This window comes from Notolabrus celidotus, chromosome 7 (assembly GCF_009762535.1).
Source record: "Notolabrus celidotus isolate fNotCel1 chromosome 7, fNotCel1.pri, whole genome shotgun sequence".
NCBI lineage: Eukaryota > Metazoa > Chordata > Actinopteri > Labriformes > Labridae > Notolabrus > Notolabrus celidotus.
In genome coordinates this window covers 6,847,551-6,875,049 of record NC_048278.1, presented here as the reverse complement: position 1 = coordinate 6,875,049, position 27,499 = coordinate 6,847,551, and the positions used below count along the sequence as shown (strand labels likewise).

Here is a 27,499-nt window from a genome sequence, read left to right as displayed (position 1 = left end):
TTGAATTTAAAAGGGCATGTTTATTGAACATACATCCATCTTGGTTGTCTTAATTGAATGGCTTATGATCAGAACATTCAAAGAATATGTGCAAAACCACCTCACACACACCTGTGAAGAAAAAAAAAACATCTTTGGTGAGAGGCCCCTGATCTTGTTATCAAGTCTTCTACTGTCGTGTTAGTCTAACGTACCCTTCACAAAACTTCAGGATAAGTCTCAAAAGAAGTTACATCTTCTCTTAAACAGAGAAAATAATACCCATAATACAAATCTGTCCATAACAATAAAGCTAATGATTTCATAAGAACTATGAAAGCAACCATTTGGTTTACAAACTTGTTACAGAATATGATGCACTATTTGAAAATATAAAGTGGTTCTGAAATTATCTACAGTTTCTATATCATTTTCAAAGTATTCAGCTGATATGAAAAATAGCTCATCTTGATACTACATGTAGAATGTACAACAATTACACTATGGTACTTTCCAGACCACAAAGAGAATGAAAATAAAGCACTTTAGAGTGTGTCCAGGAATTCAGGGGTACAAGTTAGGCGTCTTACTGTCCACACAGACAGTTCATTACAATTCAACTTGTGAGATTTAGAGAGATTTAGGGGAGAATGTCAATTTGTAAGACCATCGGCTGAAATTTTGTGCTTTTCAAGACATTGCAATGTGTGCATTTTTTTTTTTTTTTTTTTTTTTTACAGTGCACCAAGGAAATAAAGAAAAACATTTGCCAGACAGAGTACAGGCACGTAGCATCGGCAGTTCCAGTTAATATCAGAGAGCAGGGAAATAAAATGTTTCTTATAACAAACCGTTTTATAAAAGTTTCACACAACGTTGTCTTTCTTTTATCAGTGGCTTTTTTTACTGGCACATTCATCATCAATAAACATGTCTCGTAAAATGTGGATCAAACATTGGATTCAAAACATCCCCGCTCCAAAAGGCAGTTCAAACTTCTGAGACTGAACAGAACTTTTTCAGAATCATAATGAGTGTTTTTCTTTTTGGTCTGTTTTCTCTCTGTAGTGCATCGTAAATATTGCTTGTTAACTAGAACTGTGTGTTCTTAAAAAGACAATGCCTCTTTCAAAAACAGAACTGCTTTATTACCTTATCTGATAGTTGAATTCCTCATCTCTGCTTCTGCTGTCTTATCTTTCATCTTTCTTTAATCCCCAAAGAGGTATTTTTTTTCAACTCAGCAGGGCTCAACGGTTGAACATTTTGTTCTGAATCTGCTACTTTGGCTAAAAAAAGAAAACCTTCTATTTATGTGTGCAAACTTTGGCTGTTTGCTTAACAACACATGCTGTTTTGGTATCACCACCTTGTAGAACTGGAAGTATCCTTTAAATGATGAAGATCTAACGCAGAAGATTGGTGCAGTCACCCATTCATAGAAGTCAGATAACAAGCCGTATTCTATCAGCGAGTGAAGGAAGGCGTTATAAATATTTGTTGAATAAATACCAAAACAAAAGCATGGTAAATTTGTTGAATATGAAAATCTAATACAAAAGTGTTAATGTTTGTGTTTTTATACTGTAAAGCTGGTGAAGGTGGTAATCTATCCAAGTGACTGACACAAAAGTCTGAGGTCTGATGTTGCCTATCTCGTTAATAATCTCTAAATAGCTTAATGCTCTTTTCCTGGTTTTGGTACCTGCTTTCACACAGTCTCTGATGCGCATCATTGTTCATGAGAGTTTTGCATTCATTTGGGGTAGGCACGTACTGCGAACATTCATTCAATTAACTTTAGAAAATGATTGTGTGCGATATGAAGTTAATGCATTCCCTACTGGCAATTCACAGAGGTCCACTGCTCACAGACGCTGCAATCAAGCCCTCAGAGAGTGATCATGAACTGCGATTTAAGACTGATTTTCAGAAAGTAAGAATCTAGGTTGATTTTTTTGAGCTAAAAGCTTCCTTTACAAAGATATATACATTTTGTGCAAAATAGGAACTGCTGACATTAAGATTTGTTAATGCACTTATTAGTCTCTATCACTAGCAGAGCAGATAGAGAGCAACAGAAACACGAGGCTAAGCGGTTTTGAATCGCTGAAAAAGCACTTAAGAAGCATGAGTCTAACGGGACTTTTCCAGACAGTCTTGTTCTAGTGTCCCTGTTCAGTATCAGTTTGCAAAAGCACACACTGTGGCGACTCCACATTGCACTCATCCAAAATGTTCGTGCTGTGTGTTTCTTTTCTACGTAGTTTCCTGCCTGCAGAGAACAGCTTTGCAGAATGTTTGAAAGCACCTGCTGAGGTGAGCTGCGTTCAGCCTGGGCAGTGATTGTCCCATCTTGACGTCAAAGCTTCAGCTATCATATCTTTAACTGTGTGTCAGTAGCTTCTGTTGCATAAGAAGGACAACTGAAGGTGTGTGTGTGTGCAGTGTGAGAAGTCTTAATTGCCACAGGCTGTTATAGGGCTTGTACTTCCCAAATATGACCCAGAATACACAGGTTAAGGCCACCGTTCTGTGGGGAGTGGCAGGCTTTCTCAACAACTTTATCTCAAACATTTGTAGCTGAGATTCCACTTCCTGTTCCCACACTTGTTTTATCTAAGATGCACACATTCATATAAACACTCACTGAGAAAGTATTTCAATGAGACACACTTGCTCAGATACAAGCCTCCATGTTCTGGATCAAGTGCTCTCTCCTTCACTCTGTGACACAGATCTGAGTGTGTGTGTGTTTATCTGTGTGCTTGTTTCAGCCTTGTGGCTCAGTGCTGGTGCTGTGGTGCGGCCCCTCCGTCTCGTTGATGGTGTGGAGTAGGAGGCACACCGGTGGGTGGAGCGTGGCACTGCCCACCTGGTTAGCAGGCTGAGGAGGTGCTGACGGCCCACGTGCACCCCGCCTCTCCTGCCCACCCAGCGCCTGCTCCTCCTCCACACTGAAGGAGGCTCGATGACCGCAGCTGTCGCAGAAATCGCCCGCCTCCTCCTCCCCCTCCCTGTCGTCTTCTCCTTCCTGCCCCAGCAGGCTCTCGAGTTCCTTCAGCTCCTTGCCATCGTGGCCCGTCCCTCCAGCTCCGCTAAAGCCGCTGCTCCCACGTGTGCTGCAAACACACACCTCAATCCCAGAGTCCCCTGTGAATCTCCTCCTCCTTCCAATAGCGAGACGATCTTTGTCCTCAGCACAACCCTCTGACAGGTCCTTCAGTAGGGGGTCCTTGCAGGAGTCATCCCCACTTCCACTTCTTTTCTCTTGGCTTGTATATCCCTCCCTGTTTACCCCATCTGACAGCAGGATCCTTCCTGGATCCTGTGCTGTCTGCAGGGGCTTGTTATCAGGCTTTGGCTGAAAGTCTAAGGTGGGGGGTTGTGGTTCATCTGTGCTGGGTCTGCAACTTTGACTGTCAGAGACCGGGGCCACCGCAGTGGACTGGGTGGTTGGACAGTGTCCTTCCTGCTGTTCAGGAGCCTGTGGACTTGAGGCCACAGAGGAGGGGCCTGTGTGTAAGGCACTGTAGGGAGGGGGAGGAGTTGGAGGCCGGTTGACCACCTCTTCATAGTCAGGCAGGAGGTAGTTTGGCAGAAACCCTGAAGAGGAAATGATGAAAAACACAGTTTGAGTACAACTGAAAAAAACATAAATATAGACACAACCGTAAGACAAGCAGCAGTTATTTGGATAGCTAACATCCCATTCGATGACTAACATCAGTGAGACTCAATGTGAAGGATCACTGGTCAAGCATTCTCTACGCAACAGGGAGAAAATTGTGACAAAACAAGCCAGATTTCTGGGTCAGTTCTGAGCTCAGGGCTGTTGTGTGTGATGGTGTTGCAACTCTGGCAAGGTACCAAGAGAGCAATACCGGCCCTTTCCTGAAAACTGGGGCATGCAAACATTGACGGTTCTGACACTGCGTGGAATCAAGGATTCATCCCAGCACATACATTTAATATGAGCCAAAACCAACGCGTTCAACTGTTTTAAGTTAAACTGAATCTTTCTCTTTCAACAACCAGCAACTAAAACAGCTGATACACTGAACCGGTGGACTAATAATGAGTCAGCGTTAGTAAACTTTATGAAAAGAAGCTGGGTTATACAGTTTCTAGGTAAAGGAAATGAAAAGCTAAAACTACTTGTTCTAAATCTGAATGGACGCTTAAAAAACAAACAAACTGGGCTTGAAAACCAAAACAATGAGCTGAGAGACGATGACTTACTGAAGTAGAAGGGCACAGAGGGGTAGTTGTGTGCTTCACGGTAAGCGATGAGATTAATCTCGTGCTGTCGTTGTTGCTGCTGCAGTCTGTGTTTGGTGCGGCGGTGGTGACACACGCAGCAGCAGCTCAAAATGAAAATAATCGCCCACACCAACCAGAACCCTGCAGAAAGACAAGAGAGGAGGACGAGCACTATTACTTTCAATGTACAGTGGGACTGTTACAGAATACTGTACTAGCTTGTGGTGATGTAACATCAGGCACCTGCTGCTAACACAAACATAATATTTGAAGATCAAACACTGACAACATCTGGCTCAAACACACTGAGAAACCAAAGCCCAACTGTGTGTGCAGTGCTGTGGATTCTAACGCATAGGATATGCTCAATTCAATTTGCCTTATTGGCATGAACAAAGACATGTTGTTGCCAAAGCACATACGATTTATACACATACATTACATACATTCATTACATATCATATTCATTACATATATATTCATTACATATATATTCATTACATATTTTATACGCATTAAAACAATGGTGTCACCCATACAGCATATCTCAATCTTCCCACTTGATGGTATGCTCATAAAACCTTCACCTAAAATCAGATATTATGGGATGGTGCGTCTCTCAGGCTGTGACAGGCAGACACATATTTAGCAGCCAGAGGAGCTGCTGCCCTTCCCCCAGGAGAACTGACAGTTTCTCTTCTGGGGTTAATGTTGTGAAGTTTGGTACTATTTTAGTAATTTCCCTGCAGTGGGAATCTCTTAGTTAAGAGAACTTGCTACAGCAAAGGAGGAAGTGCATCTCTGTCTCTATGTCCCCTGTAGAGCAGTGAGCACATAGACGCTCCTCTCTGGGCAGCCATGTCTGCCTGTGTCTCCCTGTCTCTACAGGTAGCTGGTGGTCACTCAGCCTGTATTTGGTCAGGATACGTCTTTGTCTTTTTCTGCTCTCTCTCTATGAATGTGGACAATATACAGACAAAAAAAGACATAATTAAAATAAATCAAATTAGTGTATCATACTCATCATAGGGCAAAAAGGTGTATGACACAAAAGCCACAGCACAATTTGTTCAAAAACAACATGCTTTTTTCATATATTAGGATTTCTTTTGTGAAACAGCCCCAGCTATAATTAGGTATGAAAACAGGCAGAAGGGTCAAAAAATGAAGTTAGGCATTAACAGTAAATAGCCCACTTTGTCTTCACTGTGTTTGTATAAAAATTAACACAGAAAACTGTCAAGACTTCACTTCAAGCAGTTAAAGGCCGGGCCTTCTGTGTCACTGGAAAAGAGGAATGTAAACTATACAATCTGCTACTCAGTACAGTGGAGCTCTGCTGGTGCTGTGCAGTCATCATTTCTACAATTCAGCATTTACAACCTTAATTCCAAAAAGAGACAAAGCTGTGTAAGACTGCCAGTATTTATCAGCATTAGGGATGTAAATTTCCGTGATAGATCTTTGGAAATGTTAACGACCAATTATCGATCAATCAATAAAATAAACTGAAACGTTTTCCCTTAAAAAAAAAAGCGTTTTTTCCCCTGATTCAAATTTTCCTTCAGGACACAATGTTTATAACTGACAGTGTTGAACAGCTACGGATCGTATTGAGGTGTTCAAACCGATCAACACGCTGAATATCAACGTGTGGAGCAGGCTCATAATCTCTGCGGACATACAGTCATAAAAGTGACGGCTCAGACTTCATGTGGATTTACTGCAACAAGGGAACTCAACAGAAGCATATTTCAGACTCTCAGTGTCCAGTTTTCTGTCTACTTGTTCTTATTGAGAAAAATAAGCATGTGTCAAAATAAATTCTCAATTAGGGCCGCCCCCCTCTGTCGAATCGCCTCAAAACACACTTTGCTATTTTAGCATTTGAGTCCTCTCACCCTGAATAGGTTTCAATCCCAATGATGTGCTCTCCTTGTTGTTTGTTTGTCTCTTTAATTTATTTGATCTATTGATTTAATTCTTATTTTTGTATGTATTGTACAGCACTTTGGTCAGCTTCTGCTGTGTTTTTAAATGTGCTTTAGAAATAAAATTGACTTGACTTATTGGTCTAAAGTGTGATAGCTTAGTTGAACCAGACCACACCAGTAGGGGGATGGCTTGAGGCCTGATTGAGGTAGAAGCAGCTCTCAAGTCTAGTTTCATCCAAAGTTCCTTCCTGTATTAGCTCGCCATCCAATGAGTCCCATCCATTTAATGCCACCACAACAAAGCCTGACCTTCCCAGGTATACTTGATAAAGTACGTACCATGCCACCATCCATCATGGTCCTTCCATCCATAAACAATGCTCAATAAGCTCACCATTTCTCTGAAGCCTGATCTCATTGAAAAGCAGCAGCACCGTCTGTTGAGTAGCTGCAGCCAACCCAACCAAACGTGAGGCTATGTGGCTCATGTGCATTAGCTTAACCTTCATGTTGGCAGGAGATCATCTCACCGGGGCCTATGCTACGAAGTGAGGTCAACATACCCCAGACATCTTTTCCTGATCCATCTTCATTAACTTGACAAATGAGATTGCGCTAAGCCGTCACACGAGGCTGGTTATCAACACGACAAGTCGAACAAGAGACACCCTGAGTGTGTTCACATGGACGGGGTGGAGAAGCAAACACATCACCTATCACGGACAGGCTGCCGTCAGCACATCATATTTTACAAACTCAGAGCACTGATGTTAGAAACATATGACTTTAAACAAGTGTGGCATGTCTAGCTATAAATACACTCTTCTGCATATCTTGCAAATAGCCTCATAATCATCTTTAGCCATTGCTAATCATTCTCTGGGACTGAAGTCGCAAATCATTTCCTTAAAAAAGTTAATGGACCGTCTTAAACTACTATACTGAATTTTTTACCACATTCTGGTGTAGCTGCAGCTTCCCTCTCCTGCTTCTCTGCTGTCTGCATGTCAGAACTTCCCAGGGTCGAGTTCACACACACTGTTTCCTACACTGGAAACGAGCTACCCTGCTAAATCCAGGTTTTTGGAATCAAGACTTTATGACAGTGGTACTAACTAGGGATGTCGACAACTAATCAAGTCTTACAATGTTACAATGTCATTTAGCAGACGCTTTTATCCAAAGCGACGTACATACGAGAACAAGAACAACACAAGCAAAGATCTAGACAAGAGGAAAGAAGATCAGTACGAGTAACAAAGTGCTTCAAGTCCATTTGGGTGAAGGTACTGCCAAGCAGTGTGAAGGCAATGCACAAAAGTAAGTAAGGAATTTTTTATATTTTTTTTCAAAATAAGGAACATCTACAATGAAGCAACCAAACAATTTAAGACCTTCCATTATCATCATCAACAATTGACATCACCACAATAATGACCAAAGTACCAAGTGCTGGGTCACTCCAGAGCTGAACACAGATTCCCAGAGTAGAGCAGGAAAGTGTGAGTCAATTGTAGCTGGAAGACATGATCTGTCACTGGGGACAACAGTGGAGAACAGACTAGCTAAGTGCATAGTGCTTCCTAAAGAGCTGGGTCTTTAGCTGTCTTTTGAAAGTAGAGAGGGACTCTGCAGATCGTATGGAGTTGGCCAATTCATTCCAACATTTAGGGGCAACAGAAGAGAAGAGTCGAGCTAGTGATTTTGATTTTGAGGCCTTGTGTGCTGGAAGCACTAGACGCTTTTCAGAGGCTGAGCGTAGCGGGCGAGAAGGGCAGTAGACCTGGATGAGGGGTTCCAGGTAAACTGGAGTGGTTTTGGTGACTGAGTATTGATTAATTGATTGTTAAGAACTTACTCAAACAAATTTTTTTGTTTGGATTTTCTATCGCGTGGAACAAACATCATGTGGTCTCATATTTGGTTCAGCTATCAGGGAGGTGTTTTATGATTAAAGCATGTTTCGATGTGAATCAGCTGACTGAAGGTGTTGCTCACAGCAGAGACGATCAGCTGGGGGCTGTGGCCGAGTGACAGGTCTCCACGAGCGCTTTTTTTCTCTGCCGCCAGACTGATTATGACCCAATTGCGCTCCCGGCTGACACCTGACCACGTTCACATGCTTATTTTTCTCAATAAGAACGAGTAGACAGAAAACTGAACACTGTGAGTCTGAAATATGTTTCTGTTCAGTTCCCTTTTGCAGTAAATCCACATGTTGAAGTCTGAGCCTTCACTTTTATGACTGTATGTCTGCAGAGGTTATTTTTATAAGCCTGCTTCACAAGTTGATATTCAGCATTTTACATTATGTACACCTCAATACGATACGTCAGTTCTATACATTGTATGTCATGACGGAAAATTTGATTCAGGGGAAAAATACGCATCTGGCATTGTTTTTGTCATGGATAACGTTTACGCTTTTTTTTTTTAATGATTCATCGATAATTGATCGTTAACATTTACAAAGATTGATCATGGAAAATACTTGAAATTTAAATCCCTAATACTAACTAAAGGCCTGTTTTAGTATTGTTTCCCAGCAAGAGGCTTCATATGCACATTTTTCTCAAGAGATGTCCCGATTGTGTCATAGTTGATGACTGCACTCTCTGCTTGCTCTGCCTCTCACCATTACTGAAACACACAGTGTTGATCACGGGTCAAAAAAGGATACAAATCTGTATATCTGCAGAGAGTTGTTGTGAAAGTCAACAAAACTAATGTTTCAGCATCCTACATGACAGGCTGCATTAACTTTAGGCTTCGGTATGCATCTGCACTGCACCAGGAGTGCCGCTCAGAAACAGTTTGGTATGAATCTGTGTAACTTTACACCCCTAGGGATTATTGTAATCTAGGAGTCATGTCTGCACTGACATTATTGCCGTGCATTTGATAGTGGCTTACTTTCCGTCTTATCAAACAAACATTCAAGGGTATATTCAACGCCTTTAAAGTCAACTTTACATGCACAGCAGGTTTCTTAGGCTGATAAATGAGGTGACAGGTAAATTATGCAGGAATTCAGTATCAGTGTACGAGGTTCTTTCTGCAGCCAGTCTGTTCAGTGAGTTACAGATGTAGGTTTCTCTTGAGTGAGAAGTAGGACATGTAATGGTGCACTTAAAACACATGTCACTTCAACACAGAACATGTAAACTTGTTCAACATCATAGGAATGACTTTCAAAGCTTTACATAACATAATTACAGCCCTCCTGTTTTTTTCCTTTTGCTGGCTGTTACTTCACTTGGAGGTCTGACCTTCACTGTGCTCACTGTGCAGATTTAAGGCTGTTTTCACACTTATCTATCGTCAGTGGGTGAAGGGATCTGTAACGTTTCAAAAACAGGACAACAGCTAGTGAACAACATTCAACAAGTAAGAATCGTTGTACAGTTTGATCCCAAGAATGTATTTTTTTGGTGAAAAGGGAAAATGAAACACTAGACCTGGAACACTTAGGCCACGGCCCATTTAACCTCTATTAGTTGTGCTTCTGCAGCTACCACAACGTTATTGCGGTCCTGGACAACACCAACATTTTAGTTAGTTTTACTTCGGGATGGACAATGCTTTTTGAATATTCGAATAGCCATTAACTTTGTAAAATCGAAGAGTTACTTTGAATATTTTCTCATTTTAAAAGTACAATGTATCATCGTTTTCACAGGTGCCTGGTTGTAATACGGTACTCTCGGCAGACGGTGGCTATAGAGCGTCTTAAACAAGCATCAACCTCCGGTCTCAAAGTATGAAGCCCATGCGGAAGTGTTATAAACTGCAATTCATCGAAAATCTGCTTGAGTCTGGCTGCACCGGAAACCACATACACACCAATTCAAAGAAGACGATCTTTACAGCAGAAATAAACATGTTTACAGCCTAGTTCAAAAAACAGCTTCAGTCTACGTAGCTAATTCCTCTATCGGCACACACTGTACGGGGGGGGGGGGGGGGGGGGGGGTTCTAATGTTACGGTTCAGAAGATATTAAGATTACGAGTTTTGGCCCAAATAAGGACATGACTGACTTGACTCCCAGTCGGGAACATGTAGTGCTTGCTAGGAGGATCAAACCCAGCTTCTTTACGTCACACTCTGACTGGTTGAGTTCCACTTCCAACAGCGCTCAGGAACAGATGGGTGACGTCACGGATACTACGTCCAGTATTTATACAGTCTATGGTCTTAAAGCAGTTTTCTAACTGCATTAAGTAACAAGAAGAATGCTAACTGCAATAGATAGCAAATGAAGAAGAAAACATTAGCAACAGTCGCTGTGATTTTCTCAATTTCTGATTCTCACACTACTTCACACGGATTTCCAGAGACCGAGCATGACTGTAAAATGTAAACACACACACCCGCCGCGTCACAGAAACACTGACGTAAAGATAGAGACAGACGCTGTGAATGCTCACTACTAGCAGCACCTCGACCTGCTTCTGGTTGACGAAACTGTCACAAATTATTTGAATAATAGTTGAATAGATGCCAACGATTATCGAATAGTATTTTGGCTTGAAATGCCCATCCCTTGTCTTATTCTATACTGCATGTTTATTTTATTTTTTTATAAAAGCTAGAAATACTGAACTATATGTTGCAGAGTTTGATCTTTCTGGCTGCATTATTATACACTAATCTACTCAGCATGTGTAAACATGTTACATGTTTGAGATAGTTTGAGGATCTTTAGTCAAAGATGTTCATTTGCATGGCTTACATTTCTGCTGATTAATGCCTCAACTTTTACTTCATCCACTTGGAATTAAACAGGTATCACTTTACACGCTACCCATTGTTCAAGCTTTTTAGATTAATACCAAATACATCACCAAAGAAACTCAATGTTCCCTTGAAGGGATCCTGTAAGTTCAAGGCTTTAAAACGAAGTTTTGGGGTTACTTTAGGTCCTCTATCTGGGGACTGTCTTTGACAGTCAGTAACACCTCCTGTGCATCAACAACAAAGCAATCATCAGGATACACATTCCATGTCAGCCCGTCTAAACAGCTGAGCCTTTCATTCGTAACTAGTTTAACACAGGTTCCATTAAAAGTAAGACACGTCAGGCAAGTTAGTGTTCATGGGGGATGTGGTAACACATGAAGCAGGAAGGTCTCCCTCTTCTGACAAACAGCCCTTTGCTATCTATGTCTCACCTGATACTGAAACTACAGACCCTCCCTGCTAATGAGAGGTTACATCTGCTTTAAGATAGACTTTATTACTACTCTCTGTTTGCCTTTAGCATCAGTAGAATAAAAGAGTATCTGTGTATACTAAGACATTTTATCAAAGGCTGCTTCTTCGGGTTAAAGACAAAACCAGAATAAAGGGAAGCAAGACACTTACACCAGAGCTCATAGTAGTAGCTGCAGCACTGAGACTCCCCGCAGCAGTGTCCCGACTCACAGATGTAAGTCTGGTTGTTAACACCTTCACAGTGCAGTAGGCTCTGCAAGATAGAAACAGAGTCACTTTAATACTTTAAAGTTTGATCCTCATCCCAACTTTCAAAAGTACGCCATGATGAGGTCGTTGCCTTCTGTGTTTCATGTTTGTATCTGTAATTGGATGAAATAACACACTTCAGTGTCTCAAAGTGATGCAGAATTAAAAAGGAAATAACTTTCAATAAATCGCCTTAAAGTCTAACTTGAAAGAAAAAGGATTTTGGCTACTTGCAATGACACAGCATAAATCAGAACTGGTGAAGTCGGCAGTTTTTTAAAAGCTACAAAACAAGAAAAAACAAGATCAGCAGAGTGAAGGATAAAAATGGGATTTCACAAGAGATTTAGCACATTATGTCTCTATTTTACTTCAGCCATCATCTACAAAGATTCAAAGTGTTAACTTAGACTATAGGAGTGTTTTTGTTTTTGGAGCACTACAGATTATATCTCAAATCACTGCAGGAGGCATGCTATGCAAACTATGAACATCTACAATTCATGGAGTTGTTTGTTTTAGTCCTCTTAATTGAAGATGTATTATTTTCAATTTTAAATGTTTTGTTCTATCTTCACAAAATTCAGTTTTTCATGTAAGTTCAACGTCGTAAACAAGATGTAAACATGTAATAATAACAACATGTGTTGAATTTTACAGCCAGAGGAATATTCATAAACCCAATAACAAGGCACGACCAGTTTGTTCTCTTTAACAAGGCTTCATCAGCTCTTACATCTGGATCTAAACACATTCTAAAAGCTGTAGTTCATTCCAGTTTCCCCACTAACAAACTTTACAGAAGTTTCATCAAACTGAATCAGCTAAATGGAATTCATCTACATGTAGTAACACAAACTGCCATGCACAGTCATCAGTTTTTGGCATAGTTATGTCCAGCTAGTTCACCATGTATACCACCAGTCAAAAGTTTGGAAACCCCTTCTCATTCAAGGGTTTGTATTTATCTTTATTATTGTAAACACTGTAGATTAATACCAAAGACATCAAAGACAACAAAAAAGTGTTAAACAAAGCAGAATATGTTTTATATTTTAGATTCTGTAAAGTAGCCCCCTTTTTCCTTCATGGACAGCTTTGTACACTCTTGGTATTCTCTCAGTCTGCTTCATGAAGTGGTCTCCTGGAATGGTTTCTAATTAACATGAGCCTTGTCAAGAGTTCATTTGTAGAATGACTTGTCTTCTTAATGTGTTTGAGACCATCAGTTGTGTTGTTCAGAGGTAGGGTTAGTGCACAATGGATAGCCCTATTTGACCACTGTTGTAATCCAGATTATGGCAAAACCAGATTATTTCATAGTTTCGATGTCTTCAGTATTAATCTACAATGTTGAAAATAATTAAAATAAATAAAAACCATTGAATGAGAAGGTGTGTCCAAACTTTTGCCTGGTAGTGTAGTTCATTTCTTCAGTTTGGGACACACTGTGTTCCACTATCGTACATAAACGTGTCCAACAGAAGTCATCCTAGACACCTAGTCCCATAATCCAATGCTCACGGGACATTAGTAGAAGAATACTTGTAGTCTGGCATACTACAGGTGTGTATTAGGAATGGGCAATTATTTTCAAATATGCAAATATTTGTTCACTTAGCAAAAATCAAAGAGTCACTTTGAATATTTTCTCATTTTAAAAGTACAATTTTTCATTGTTTTCACTGGTGTCTGGTTGTAATACGGTATTTCTATGGAAGTAAATCAGTCTCATCAGATTTTGAAGTTTTTAAGCCTTTGAATTCCTAGCACTGATTTTTTTTTGCATTGAAATTATGTATCTGTGGGGCGCTGGTGGGCTAGCGGTCTAAGTGTCCCAAGTATAGAGGCTAAAGTCCTCGTCGCAGAGGTCACTGGTTGACCATTTGCTGCATGTCCTCCCCCACTCTCTACTCCCCACATTTCCTGTCTCTCTTCAGCTGTCCAATCATTAAAGGGCAAAAATGCACAAAAACATAACTTAAAAAAAAATAAAAAAGAATATGTCTGAAACTTTTTGTCATCGAGTTCAAGGCTTTAAATTTTCAAAAAGTATTTTTCACTTTTATTTTTCATCGTCCAAAATTCAAAGTCAAAATTCAATGTTAAAAAATTCAATGTAAACAGGTGATTTACTGAGGAAAAATCAATCCAATGTATGTGTATGTAAAACAAACTACAAAACAGGGTGTCACGTGATTATCATTAAGGTGGACACTTCAGCAGGGTTGCAATTGATGGTTATTTTCATAATCAATTACTATGTTTGTCATTTTCATAATACGTTTATTTGTTTAGTCAAGTTGAAAATATACGAAAATATCTCATTGTGAAGTCAAATCACCTTTTGTGTCCAACAAGCAGTCTATTAGCCAAAGTCATTTCATTGAATATGTAAAATGAAAAGATCATTCTCATATTTAAAAACACTTTAACCTGCATCTCCAGATTCAGGACACATCTTATTATTCCAAATGAAAGATTAAGGGTATGTATGCAAAAAGAAATGCACCTACTGCAGCCGTGTATTAGCCAACATTTATACTTAGCTTTGAATCTGGAGTAAACAAGTCTGCACCACTTGTGCTGGTAAGCTGCTAGAATTTCATCAGTGTTTAAAGCCCATATCAAGTGAAAATGTTTGAACCACAGCCAGCACAGAACCCCTCACTGTGTCGCCCATCAACAAATACGGTTTTACCTTAAAAGTTCAGCCGAGGCTTGAACAGAACGTTAAGAACATCAGACAATGTTTGACACAATTGTCCTGTTAATCTTAAGTGGATATGTCTCCACTCCAGACTGCTGCATGCTTTAACCGTCAATAACCCAAATTAGCAACTACTTGTCCAAAGAGCAAATCCATCAAAGCTGTGAAAAGTTGAGGAAGGATACAGATTAGGAAATTTGGTGCCAAAAGACAAGAAATCAGAGTTGTGAAAAAGCTCCCTAAAGAAAGGACGGTTTCCGGGAAAGATGTCCAAAATGTTTTATTCTTTTAATCATCTTAATTACAGTGCTACCAAAATCTACACAATACAAGCCTAAGAAGTGCAATTCATCCCTGTAGATTACCAGAGCAGGTCCCAGATGATGAAGCATGATGATCCAGAGTTCACAAATCCCAGACAAGTCCCTCCACTGCTAGGTCATAATCCCACAGAGGAAAAAGTCAGCTCTGAAACATATTCTCACCCCCCCCCTCTCTCTCTCCCCCTAACTTCTTGTCTCTCTCTTTCTTTCTCTCTCCACCCTCCCTACACACACACACACACTCCCTCACCTACATCACTCCAGGCCCAAACAGTGGACAAGGATTGCTCTACGGAAATTTCCAAGCAGGCAGAGGACGGTGAGCTCCAAGCTGAGCCGCCGCCGCGGGACAATAAGGTTGTATGGGAGCGGTGAGAGGTGTGTTGAGTGAGGCCGGGAGACGATGGCACTGAGACACAGAGCGGTAACACAAGAATGATTCGCTACAAGGGGGACCAGATCAGCCCAAAAACAACTGCTTACATTCAACCTCAAACATGATGGATGAATAACCCGTGAGCAGCTGTTCTTTATCGTCTTTAATCATCTCTCACTTCAAGAAACGACAGATCCTCCTCTGTAATAAACACATCATGTCCTCTTCTTACATTTTGTTTGATAACTTCAGCAACTGACTGACTGACTGTTCTCCCCCACATGCTACCCACTTGGCAGGCTGACCTCTTTTTTTTGCAACTGGATACCGATAAGCATCTAGTTTGTTTGGGTCCTCGGCCTGTGCTGCGTAAAGATAGCCGAGCACAGACGGGGGTTGGGATTTTGGGAAATAGGCCATCATTAAGTAAAGGCGCTCCATTTAATGCACAAAACAGACTTGTGTAACGGGGGAAAAAAATGATGGCAGGATATCAATCCGACGTTTGCACCTTAAGGGGTCTTGGTAATTTTAGATCACCCCGAAGTAAGTGTCACTTTTTACTTTCTGGCAAGACAGACGGTGACCGAGAAAAGAATCTGGAGCGACCGGATTCCAGTCTTCCATCCAAAAAGGTGACACTGAAACAATCCTGCTCTCTCATGCTGTACCACCAGATTAAGGCAGATTTGGTTACCGTCCCAGAAACTATCGCTACATTGGATATTAAGCCTGTAAGTAATGAGAAGCTGCTGAAAAGAGCAGACAATGAGAACAGCTCGTTGACTATCAAATGCAGTCCATGCAGATAAGTGGCTTCAGGTCAGTTCTTGACTGCACAGTCAGAGTTGATCCACTTGACCTGAAGGACTTGGCAAGTTAGCTCATGCACAGTAAGACCTTGCTGACTCCTTCTTTACTTATCATTCTACCCTGCAACACAGAGAAAATGTTCTTTCAGAGCCAACAAGGTTACACCAAGGAACAAAACACCGCTGACGCATCTCGAGCAATCATTCATACCAAACATTCCCCTGAAGAACATCTTCCTCAGAGGTCAGTTCAACAACCTGACACGGCCTGATTGTATCAAAAAAAGTTAGAACATGCTGTATGCATGTCAGCGTCAGAGGTTAGCACAGTCGAGCTGTTGCTTTTAAATGACTACAATCAAATCTGAAGCTGCTGAGTAAGAGTTGAAGTTCATGATACAAGAGATCTGAAACAGACACTTTGTGCAGAACATTCATGATAAACTCTTAAAACTTGTTGATGGTTTGAACGTTTTTTATCCTTTGAGAAAGTTTCCATGATTAGGAAAGACCTTTTAAAAGGTTCCCACTCTTTTCAAGTGATCACTTTTCAGGACATCTTCAGTGACAGGAACACATCGTGCACAGACATCAATCTGTTCCTTTCACTGCAACCCTGAATCAACAATCTATTGAATTTATGAATGACAGATTATAAACAGAAACAAAACTGTGTTTCACACTGACGGTTAAAGCCTTAGTTGAGTACATAGACTGTGTAAGTAATGGACGTAGTATCCGTGATGTCACCATCTGTTCCTGAAGCACTGTTTTGAAGCCAATCGTCGTGGGAGCCATATTGGTAATGCTGAACTCAACCTAACTTAGGCTGTTTTCGAAACCGCCTACTATACTAGCAGTACGTACTGATTTAGCCAAAATTCAGTATGTAGTATGTGATCAAGAGCAAAATCTGCAGTGTGCCAAAACTCCCTGGATGTCTACTGATTCAGGGAAATTTCTCAGTGTGCATCAGACCAGTCTGCCTCGCGTACTGTTTCCCATAATGCACAGCGCTCGTTCTGCTTTTTTTCCTCATCTTTTTTGATGGGGGAACTCAGTTTTTAGGTGCTGTGAAAATTATTAAATTACATATAAACTACTTCTTAACTTTTTAAATCATAAGTGATGCTAAAAAAGCAGTTTCTCTATCAGCCTGGACGTGGTTTACTTCCGCATTCCGAAACCCGGAAATCCAGTGACGTCTGACGCAGCATACTGCAACACAGATCGAACAGAACAGTCAGACTACAGACTAAATTCAAACGCAGTATGTAGTAGGCAATACCTACTGAATACTACAGTAGTAGGTAGTATGTAGCAGGCCGTTTCAAAAACAGCCTTAGTGTGAGGTAAAGAGGCGGGGTTTGAGCCTCCTAGCCAACAGCTATGTGTTCCTTCCTGTCAATCAAATCAGTCATGTCCTTATTTGGGCAAAACTTGTAATCTTCATATGTTATGAACCGTTGCGTTAGAAAAAAATTCACCCTCCGTACAGTGTGTGCCGATAAAGAAATTAGCTACGTAGACTGACACTGTTTTTTGAACCAGGCTGTAAACATGTTTATTAATGCTTCAAAGATCATCTTTTTTGAATTGGTGTGTATGTGGTTTCCGGTGTTTCTGCAGCCAGCCTCTAGAGTACGCTCGATGAATTGCAGTTTATAACACTTCCACATTAGTATCATTAACTGGGGTCTTTAATGGTGCCAAGAGAAATGTAACTATAAATGCAAATGAAAGGTAGCACCAGTCACCAGCTTTAGTCAGTGTTGGACTCGTTCATGGTTCGGCTGCCATTCATAGTTTAAACCACAGCATCCCATTCGCTATCAAACTCCTCCAACAAGTCCTATCACATATTTGAAACCAGCGCTTAGAGCCAGAGTTGAATCACAAACCATAAACCTTTGCATGAAACAAGCTATCTAGCACATCAACTTCAGCAACTAACCAATATAACATTATTCATCTTTTTATAACATGACATGACCAAAGCAACGGTGATCTTCACACCTAATAAAAACTAAAGTAAGCAGCTCACAGTGACTCAAACTTAATTCCTGAAACAAAATATTCATTTCATTATTTGAAGTTTCGGTCACTACAGTTGTAATGTCCCCTTAATGTCATCCAGCCTGCAGGTGCAGTGTGTAGTTTTCCTAATACTTCCTAATACTTTTCCCATGACTGGAAAACTGGTCAGCTGTTTTCCAGGTTCTCAAGGACGTGCGGGAACCCTGTTGTTATTTCTTTTCTGTTTGAATTCTGAGTGTGGGCTTTGAGGAAAAACACAGATGAACATGAAACTTAAAACAAGTGGGAACAAGAGCTTGACTGCGCTGTCTGCCATTACAGGAATAATAAATGAGTGATTGTGTAATATAGATGTATTAACTCGTATCTTAAGAAGACTTGTGTTATTTAATGATGGTTGGTTTCATAAGCCTTTTACACATATGGACTTGCTCATTTCCTCGAGGTCGTCTGAGGAGGCAGGACATCACTTAAAGGATGCTGCAGTGGTTTGTTAACAAGATATCCAAGATGGCAGAGGAAGCAGAGTCTGAAGCTACGACTGTTTTTGCCTTGATATCAATGTTACACCACAGAGCCCATATTCACAATGTGAACAAACACTGGGGAAGAGCAAACTAGCAAGCAGAGATGATTACGAAGCAACTTCTTTATGTGCGCACAGGTGGCGCGATAAAAGCATCCTCTCTCCCTCCCTCCCCCTGAGAAATGTGCTTATTGTGCTGTGTTTGCACACTGGCTCATGCAGTCTTCTTACAGAAGTGTTACTATGGAGCTGGCAGGAAAAGGTTTGCATATAGTTGGGGTAAATAGTGCGGTTACATTCAGGAACATGGATACAATCACACATCTCTACACAAAGCACTGGGTCGGTCTGAATTCAGCCTATGAGCTGTCTCGGCTTGGCACACATTCACATCACAGCAGGCAGGACTTATTCCTAGGTTCCTCAACATTTTGATGACTTATGATTTTAAACAGGTAGCTATTGAGGGTAAACATGTGTCTCCCTCTTATTCTCCTCTATCCATCTTTCCAACCCCAACTCAGTCTCAGCAGATGTGTGTCTAACATGAGTCTGGTCCTGCTAGAGGTTTCTGCCTGTTAAAGGAAGTTTGTCCTTGCCACTGTAACTTGATAAATACTGCAAGGTTCAATGCTCATGGTGGATTAAGATGAGATCAGACTGAGTCCTGTCTGTAAGATGGGACTGGATTTTATCCTGTCTTGATGTAGGCAGGGGTGTCAAACTCATTTCAGTTCAGGGGCCACATACAGCCCAAATAGATCTGAAGTGCGCCAGACCAGCAAAATCATAACATAATAACGTATAAATAATGAAAACTCTAAATTTTTCCTTTGTTTTAGTGCAAAAAAGTGCAAATACATTCTGAAAATGTTCACATTTAATGAACAATCTTTTTGCATAAACAGCTGTTGTATTTTTCGTCATGATGAGTCTCATAGTGGGACAGAATATTTAACTCTTTAAGCCCTGAAACCTGCTGAGAACACACCAAACACACAGGTTACCCATTCACATGACACAGTGTGTAATGTTTTACATCAAAAGAACAGAGAGATTATAATAATGAAGAAGATAAAGTTGATTATTTTGGACCCCTCAGCTCCAGAATGAACAGTTTGCTTGCTGCACAGTGTTGTATGCAGGGGTGTAGTGTTAGTGTTAGTGGATCATCTTATAGTGCTCCAAAAAAGTCTATGAATCTCAACCGGATTATGCAAACAGCAAGTCATCTTTTTTCTCACTTTGAGAAAAAAATGCTCAGTCAGCACTAGGGATGACCACAATTAATCGATTATCGATTAATTGATTGTTAAGAAATTACTCGAAACACACATTTTTGTTATCAATTTTCCTTCACGTGGAACAAACATCACGTGGTCTCATATTACACTCATCTATCAGGGAGGTGTTTGAAGTTTAAAGCATGTTTGGATGTGAATCAGCTGTTAAAGGTGTTGCGCACAGCGGAGACGCTCAGCTGGCGGCTGCGGCTGTGCGTCAGGTCTCCACGTGCGCTTTTTAAAAGAGGATCAATACAAAACTGCTGCCAACAACAACACGGACACAAAGGTTGACAGCTTTAAACAGGATATTTCCCACCTCTGATACAAAGGCAACAGACAGGTGGGAAATTCTGGTACGCTACGTTTGCAGACCAGCAACATCAGAGCCGTCTGGGCTTTTCTCCAGCGGGACTGATTATGACCCGGTTGGCTCCTGGCTGACACCTGACCGAATACACATGTTTATTTTTCTCAATAAGAACGAGGAGACAGAAAACTGGACACTGTGAGTCTGAAGTACTTTTCTGTTAGTATTATGAGCCTTCACTTTATAAGATTATGTCCGCGGAGAATATTTTAATGAGCCTGATCGTTGATATTCTGCGTGTCAAACGTGTGCCCGTATTCAATCCCGTTAGATGCATGTTGTTGCTGTAGAAAATAGAATCTAGGGGGAAAACAACCTATTTGGCATTGTTTTTGAGGTAAGAATAATAATGTTTTTTTTTATCAATTAATCGATAATTGATCGTTAACATTTCCAAAAATCGATCACGGAAAATACTTAAAATGTACATCCCTAGTCAGCACTATGATTGTATGCAACCCACAGAGAACAAATTTAAAATAGTAGTTACTTTAATTGAAAAATTGCAATTGATATCTTCTCTGTAATTTTTTCACTTTACAAAGTCGTTCAGCGGGCCGGATTGGAACCTCTGGGGGGCCGGTTTTGGCCCACGGGCCGCATGTTTGACACCCCTGATGTAGGGTCTTTGTTAATAATAGAACATAGAGTACAGTTCAAACCTGCTCTGTTTGTAAAGCGTCTTCAGATAACAGTTGTTGTGATTTGCCGCTGTATAAATAATATTGACTGATTGTGTTGGAGGAGGACTTATGTAGACTACCTTTATTTACCCCATGACGTCATGTGGCTGTAGTGAGTAGCTCTACTTTACATATTTACAGTCTAAGTACGGGGTTAAATACCAAACCATCAAAGATGCGCCTTTGTTTCTCACAGCTGTGAGATGAAACAAAGAAGTGTGAAGCGTCCGGGACAGCCTCGTGAATAAATCACAGTGTCCGATTATTTGACAATATAATGGAGTGGAAAATTTATGCCGTGAAGCGCTGATGAGAACTAATGAGAAATGTTAATCATAACGTCTGACAGTAACATGGGATCACTGGTAACAATAAAGCTGAAACAGATAAAATATAGCTGACTGTGTGTTGTATGAAGTTTAGAGGGGTGAATGCAAACAGCAGATACAGCTCAGGGCTGAGTGAAGCAACTACTGCCTCCAGATCTGTTCAGCTTTACATACAACAACAAAAAACAAACGTGTGCTTCCAAATGTGATCTAGCCCTCAATGTTCTAACTTAATGTTGAAAAAGGCCTGTGAATATGTGATGTGTCGTAACTCTATGGATAACGTACACGAGTGTAATGATAACAGATAACTAGCTAAGCAACACATGAGGGGAAAACATGTGATAGCTATAGTGACTGTATTCTTCTTATCTTTGAAGTGAAATCAAAACCCTCTTCAGCCGATTAGTTTGTGACCTTTGTGTATTTTTCTTAAGCTGGCCATTTAGATAGCGATGGATCTCACACTTTCAACACATATATGAACCCACTGCAGCACATTACTACTCATTACCACCCTTTTGGTTTAATCTTGTATGAAAGTCCTGCGAAATAACTGAGACTGACCCTTCTTTCTTTCAGCAAATATAAGGACTGCAAGCTGACATCACAGTTATAGCATCAAGTATAGAATCTCAAATGTTTCCTCTCTGCAATGTCAATTGTGGTATGAAATAACACAGGGACGTATACCATATAAATAAGGTGTTTTATGTACACTACCGGTCAAAAGTTTGGACACTTCCTCTCATTCAATGGTTTTATTTATTTTAATTATTTTCAACATTGTAGATTAATACTGAAGACATCAAAACTATGAAATAATCTGGTTTTGTCACAATCTGGATTACAACAGTAGTCAAATAGCACTATCCATTGTGTACTAACCCTACCTCTGAACAACACAACTGATGGTCTCAAACACATTAAGAAGGCAAGTCATTCTACAAATGAACTCTTGACAAGGCTCATGTTGATCAGAAACCATTCCAGGAGACCACTTCATGAAGCAGACTGAGAGAATACCAAGAGTGTGCAAAGCTGTCATGAAGGAAAAAGGGGGCTACTTTACAGAATCTAAAATATAAAACATATTCTGCTTTGTTTAACACTTTTTTGTTCATTCAATAATTCCATATATGTTCTTTCATAGTTTTGATGTCTTCAGTATTAATCTACAGTGTTTACAATAATCAAAATAAATACAAACCCTTGAATGAGAAGGTGTTTCCAAACATGACTGGTAGTGTATATATTAAATTAAAAACAAATACATCTCATACTATAATTAGTGAACTTGAGTTTATTTTCCTTTGACAAAATTTCTCTCATATGTTTACCACTTGGTTCAGCCCTCAACCAGCAACTCTGACACCAAGCCTGCCAGATATGAAAAAAAATTGTGATTTGCAATCACATTATTCAATATTCTTCTATCAATTACAAGTGGTGTTAGTAAGTCAAGTATTAAAAAGTGCATATTCGCTATAACTCACATTTCCTATGACTACAATCCTGTTTTTCATGATATACACAACACCTGTGTTTGCAACATGTCCCTGCTGAATCCAAAACAAACCGAAAGGTAAGGGAGTTTCTTTTTTACAACTGAATTATCACCAACTAATCTAAAAGGTACATGATATCTCGCTAGAGTGCATCAAAATATCGTAAAAGGAAATGGCTTTGGCACCAAGGCCCAGATCCAACAGGTAAAATATACACATGCTGAGTTAGAAAGCACTGATTGTTTACATTAAATATTCTCCTTTTTAATTCCAATAAATGTAAACGTTTTCAATGTCTTGATTGCCAATACCTCTATTTGTCATAACAATAAATTTGCGCAGCCCTTGTGGCAGTAAAATACTTCACAATTGTATAATGAAAACATATCAATCCCTACTCTGTCAAAGGAAAATAATAACAACACTGTTTCTATTTATAACAAAATAGTTCGGATTGATCTGCAATAAACAAATTTGCAGAGGAAAAAATGCAAAATGCAATCATATCAAGGATCAAGCATTGTTATGCATTATTTTTGATGAATGATCAAGCACCAATAGCACATGAAAGAGATGGTATATCTCAATTTGATCATATGAAATCATCTGCTCATTGTGCATGCCCCACACAAGCGGAAAACTCCGGTCTCAAACGATGAAGCCAATGCGGAAGTGATATAAACTGCAATACATCGAAAATCCGCTTGAGGCTGGCTGCAGAAACACCGGAAACCACATAGATATGAATGGGAAAAAGACGATCTTTGCAGCATTAATTAACATGTTTACAGCCTGGTTCAAAAAACGGCTTCGCCCTACAACGCTAATCTCTCTAATGGCACACACTGTACGGGGGGTGAATTTTTTTCTAACATGACGGTTAAGAAGATATTAAGATTATGAGTTTTGCCCAAATAAGGACATGACTGACGTGACTCCCGGTCGGGAACACACAGCCATTGGCTAAGAGACTCACACTACGTCACACTCTGCCTAGTTGGCTGCTGCCGTCGATTTGCTTCAAAACAGCTCTCAGGAACAGATGGGTGACGTCACGGATACTACGTCCATATTTTTTACAGTCTATGGCCCCACATCATCAAGATCATCATCAATCTTTATTTATATACCGCCAAATCACAACAAACGTTATCTGAAGAAGCTTTCCAAACAGAGCAGGTCTAGACCGTACTCTATGTTCTATTATTAACAAAGACCCAACATCAAGACAGGATAAGATCCAGTCCCATCTTAGAGACAGAACTCAATCTGATCTCATCTTAATCCACCATGAGCAGAGCACTTTGCAGCATTTAGCAAGTTACAGTGGCAAGGACAAACTTCCTTTAACAGGCAGAAACCTCCAGCAGGACTAGACTCGGGTTAGACACACATCTGAGACTGTGTTTGAAAGCTAGTTAGAGGAGAATAAGAGGGAGACATATTTAACCTCACCAGCTACCTAGTTAAAAATATAACTGATTAAATATAACCTGTGCTATTTTTGTTTACATTATTTAACCAGGAAGTCCTTTTGAGATTAAAACTATTTCACAAGAGAGACCTGACCAAGGTAGCAACCATACAGAATCACAAACACATACAAAATGAAACTAACAACATAACATTGAGAAACCCTGGCGACAATCAAAAGATCTAAAGAGAAACAACCACATGCCTCTGATACCACTTTCTTTATAATGTCACCTAATATTGATTTAAATGCCAAAACGGAAAAGTACAACATACCCACTACATTGCATCCTATTACATCAACCTACCCACTCAAACTGCTTGTGTAGTCATGTCAAATATCATGCGTTATAGTGAAACCTCAGCATGCAACTTCAACAAGGTTAAAGGCATCAAAGAATATCCCTGAAGACTCATAAAGTTGCTTCTGAGAATGATCAAATATTTAAAAGTTGCTTTGCTCGGCAGAGATTACAATGGGAATCCACTCATATTGAAACTGTGTAGTCAAGGTGGCTTAATGTTTAATGCAGAGGTATAATCAGCTTCATCATGATGCTAAAGAAACAATCCTACTGTAAACTAGGTTGTCTTCAGTGGTGGACAGTAACAACGTTAATTTACTTGAGTACGGTACTGAAGTACAGTTTTTGAGTATCTGTACTTTACTCAAGTATTATTTTTGGGGGGAACTTATCACTTTTACTCCACTGCATTTGAAAGACAAATATCACACATTTTACTTCACTACATTTCTATCGGTGCTCTAGATACTCTCTACTTTAGCTTTGAAGTCAGCTGATCAATTTTCTTTTCTGAAATCAGACCCCAAAGACCGTAAACTGTTTGAGTTCTTGTGTTTGGTTTGTCTTAGTGGTGTAGCCGTACCTCTGTTGAGCGTAGAGCAGATGCAAACACAGATCAAACGTTCTTTCAAACGATCAGTGCGTTCATTTAGTCGTGGTGATAATGGCTATGGCCGAGAAGGATGATGATTCTCTACCTGAGCACCACGGCCATATTTTAAACCCACGTTTGAGGTTTTGAAATAAAGAATGATTGTTTGTATTGTTGTAAATCTCTGATCTGTTTACCACACAAACTTCATCATAGCCTACAAAACATCAGCATCTAACTTAGAAAGCATGTGGAGGTCTGGAGCTAACACACTGCTTTGATTCCAGAGGAACATTTGAAACTTGTCTGTGCTTGTAGTAACTTAGTTTATATTTCATGGTAGACTTTTTAGATATGAAATCATGTTACTAGATAAACAGAACAGAGCAGAATGTACACTCGTGTTCTAGACTGCACTCATGCTTTGTGAAAATACGTTTAGAGATATCTTAAAAAGTACTTTGAATACTTCAGTATTTTTAAAAGAAAGTACTCCAGGACTTTAACTCAAGTAATCATCTGACTGAACAACTTTCACTTGTATTGGAGTAACGTCAGACCGGGAGGATCTATACTTTGACTTCAGTAATGAAGCCATGTACTTTGTCCACCACTGGTTGTCTTATTACCATTAAGTATCTGTGGATTAATAACACAATGAGAGGACAAATAGAAATTATTGGAGCTCTGATATTACTCATGGGAACATTGTAGTCAAAGTTTCAAACATGTTTATCTCTGTTAAAAGGCTGAAGAGCTCATGTTTGTGTCTTATTATTGATATTTATAACGTGGTAATTAAACAGAGAGGGTCCATTCACTCTTAATGGGCTTTTCTGTGTATTGCTGAGTGCTAACCCAGTTTTACGTGTACCGGTTCAGCTGTATGCATACCTGAAGAACTACTTTTAATGTTTTTTAAGGACTCTTACCAAGCAAATTTTCACTTGTTCTATTGGCAGATGTCTTTTTTGCTTATTTCAAGGTGAAAGTACCTTTAAATATGTTGGATTTTTTTTTTATGTTTTTGGAGGGGCATTTTCTCTAATCATCTGACTGAACAACTTTCACTTGTATTGGAGTAACGTCAGACCTGGAGGATCTATACTTTGACTTCAGTAATGAAGCCATGTACTTTGTCCACCACTGGTTGTCTTATTATCATAAAGTATCTGTGGATTAATAACACAATGAGAGGAAAAATAGAAAGTATTGCAGCTCTGATATTACTCATGGGAACATTGTTGTCAAAGTTTCCTACATGTTTACCTCTGTTAAAAGCCAAAGAGCTCATGTTTGTGTCTTATTATTGTTGATATTTATAACATGATATTAAACAGAGAAGTTCCATTCACTCTTAATGGGCTTTTTATGTATTGCTAAGTGCTAACATAGTTTTATGTCCACCGGTTCGGCTGTATTCATACCTGAATAACTACTTTCGATGTTTATGCAACTCTCTTGTGGATAAAATGTCAACCCTTCACCATAAACACAGAGCAAGGCCCTGACTCATGAAGCTGCGTTAGCTCCAGCAGCTAACACACGAACTTATTGAGCTAACATTATCTTGACAGCACACTTGAAGTCACAGTTACTCATTTAACAACAACAGTCGATATACTAGGCTGTAATGCTGGTTGTTTTTAATGCTAAATAAGCTAAAAGACGTACAACTAGAAAGTTTGCCAACTTAGCTGGTAAAGTAGCTAGCTAACAGCCTTGAGAGACAGAGCTTGTTTTTGAGAGCTTACCCTGTCTGCTGCGGACTCGGTGGGGCTGACAGAGCCAACAGCATGCAAAAACAATCCCATCCTCAGAGCCGAATAAACGCCCCTCATTCCTCCAAAAAGTGGCTAAGGCGTCGGCAAAATCATACGCACGCAAACACTGTTTTTCACAAACTACGTCCGAGTATCTTGAACTATTCCTCGGCTCCTGTGGCGCCGAGAGGCCGCTGCATGCGCCGCCTCCTCTGCGTACTCGACATTTCAACAAGGCACGGAGGAGCTGCTGCTGCTGCTGGCGCAACTGGTCGGTGCCACTGGCTGATACAGCTGTTACACAAGCCGTTCTTCTTCCAGCACAGGCACTCTGCCTCGGTCTGCTGGGTGTGGCGTGGTCACCTCGACCCGATACATGTGCGCAACGTGATGGGCGTTCAGTGGAGTTGATGGCCACTGGTTTGCGGACTGACCGAGGATTGGATGGAGCGAGCCAGCTGGGAAAAGCTGGCCAATCAATGATCGGTGCGTCTCAAGTGCATGGCCTTGTTATCTTCCTGGATTCCTCGTCTCAAGTTTGTTGGAACACATGTTCAAAACAGTGGAAAAAACACATTTACAAAAGTTGAAACACTTTTACAAAGTTGGAGACAAATTTACATTTTGGAAAACATTTTTACATTTTGTAAAACAAAATTACATCAGCAAAACACTTTTACCAAGGCCAAAACACATTTACATTTAAGAAAACACATTTACATTTAAGAAAACAAATTTACCTAAGAGGAAACACTTTTACCTTTTCTG

At 40.1% G+C, this 27,499-nt stretch overlaps 1 protein-coding gene across 2 annotated transcripts; it reads right to left on the bottom strand.

Annotated features, from left to right (window-relative positions):
• On the bottom strand, nucleotides 1-27,147 carry wbp1lb (WW domain binding protein 1-like b). 2 transcript variants are annotated; one of them, XM_034688466.1, is made up of 4 exons: nucleotides 26,723-27,147; nucleotides 11,543-11,645; nucleotides 4,222-4,383; nucleotides 1-3,585 (listed from the first exon to the last, which is right to left on the bottom strand). In XM_034688466.1, the coding sequence occupies exons 1-4, from the start codon at nucleotides 26,807-26,809 to the stop codon at nucleotides 2,753-2,755; spliced, it is 1,185 nt and encodes a 394-aa protein (XP_034544357.1). In that variant the 5' UTR covers nucleotides 26,810-27,147; the 3' UTR covers nucleotides 1-2,752. The 2 variants fall into 2 exon arrangements, with proteins under 2 accessions (XP_034544357.1, XP_034544359.1); XM_034688468.1 differs by lacking the exon at nucleotides 26,723-27,147 and adding an exon at nucleotides 14,717-14,818.
• Nucleotides 27,148-27,499: the final 352 nt, after the last annotated feature.

Excerpts from the sequence above, each read along its gene's own strand:
- wbp1lb (XM_034688466.1), bottom strand. The coding sequence starts at position 26,809 with ATGAGGGGCGTTTATTCGGCTCTGAGGATGGGATTGTTTTTGCATGCT. Across the intron at positions 11,646-26,722 it reads CCGAGTCCGCAGCAGACAGG|AGCCTACTGCACTGTGAAGG; the intron begins GTAAGCTCTCAA and ends TCTATCTTGCAG. Across the intron at positions 4,384-11,542 it reads CTACTACTATGAGCTCTGGT|GGTTCTGGTTGGTGTGGGCG; the intron begins GTAAGTGTCTTG and ends GTCTTTCTGCAG.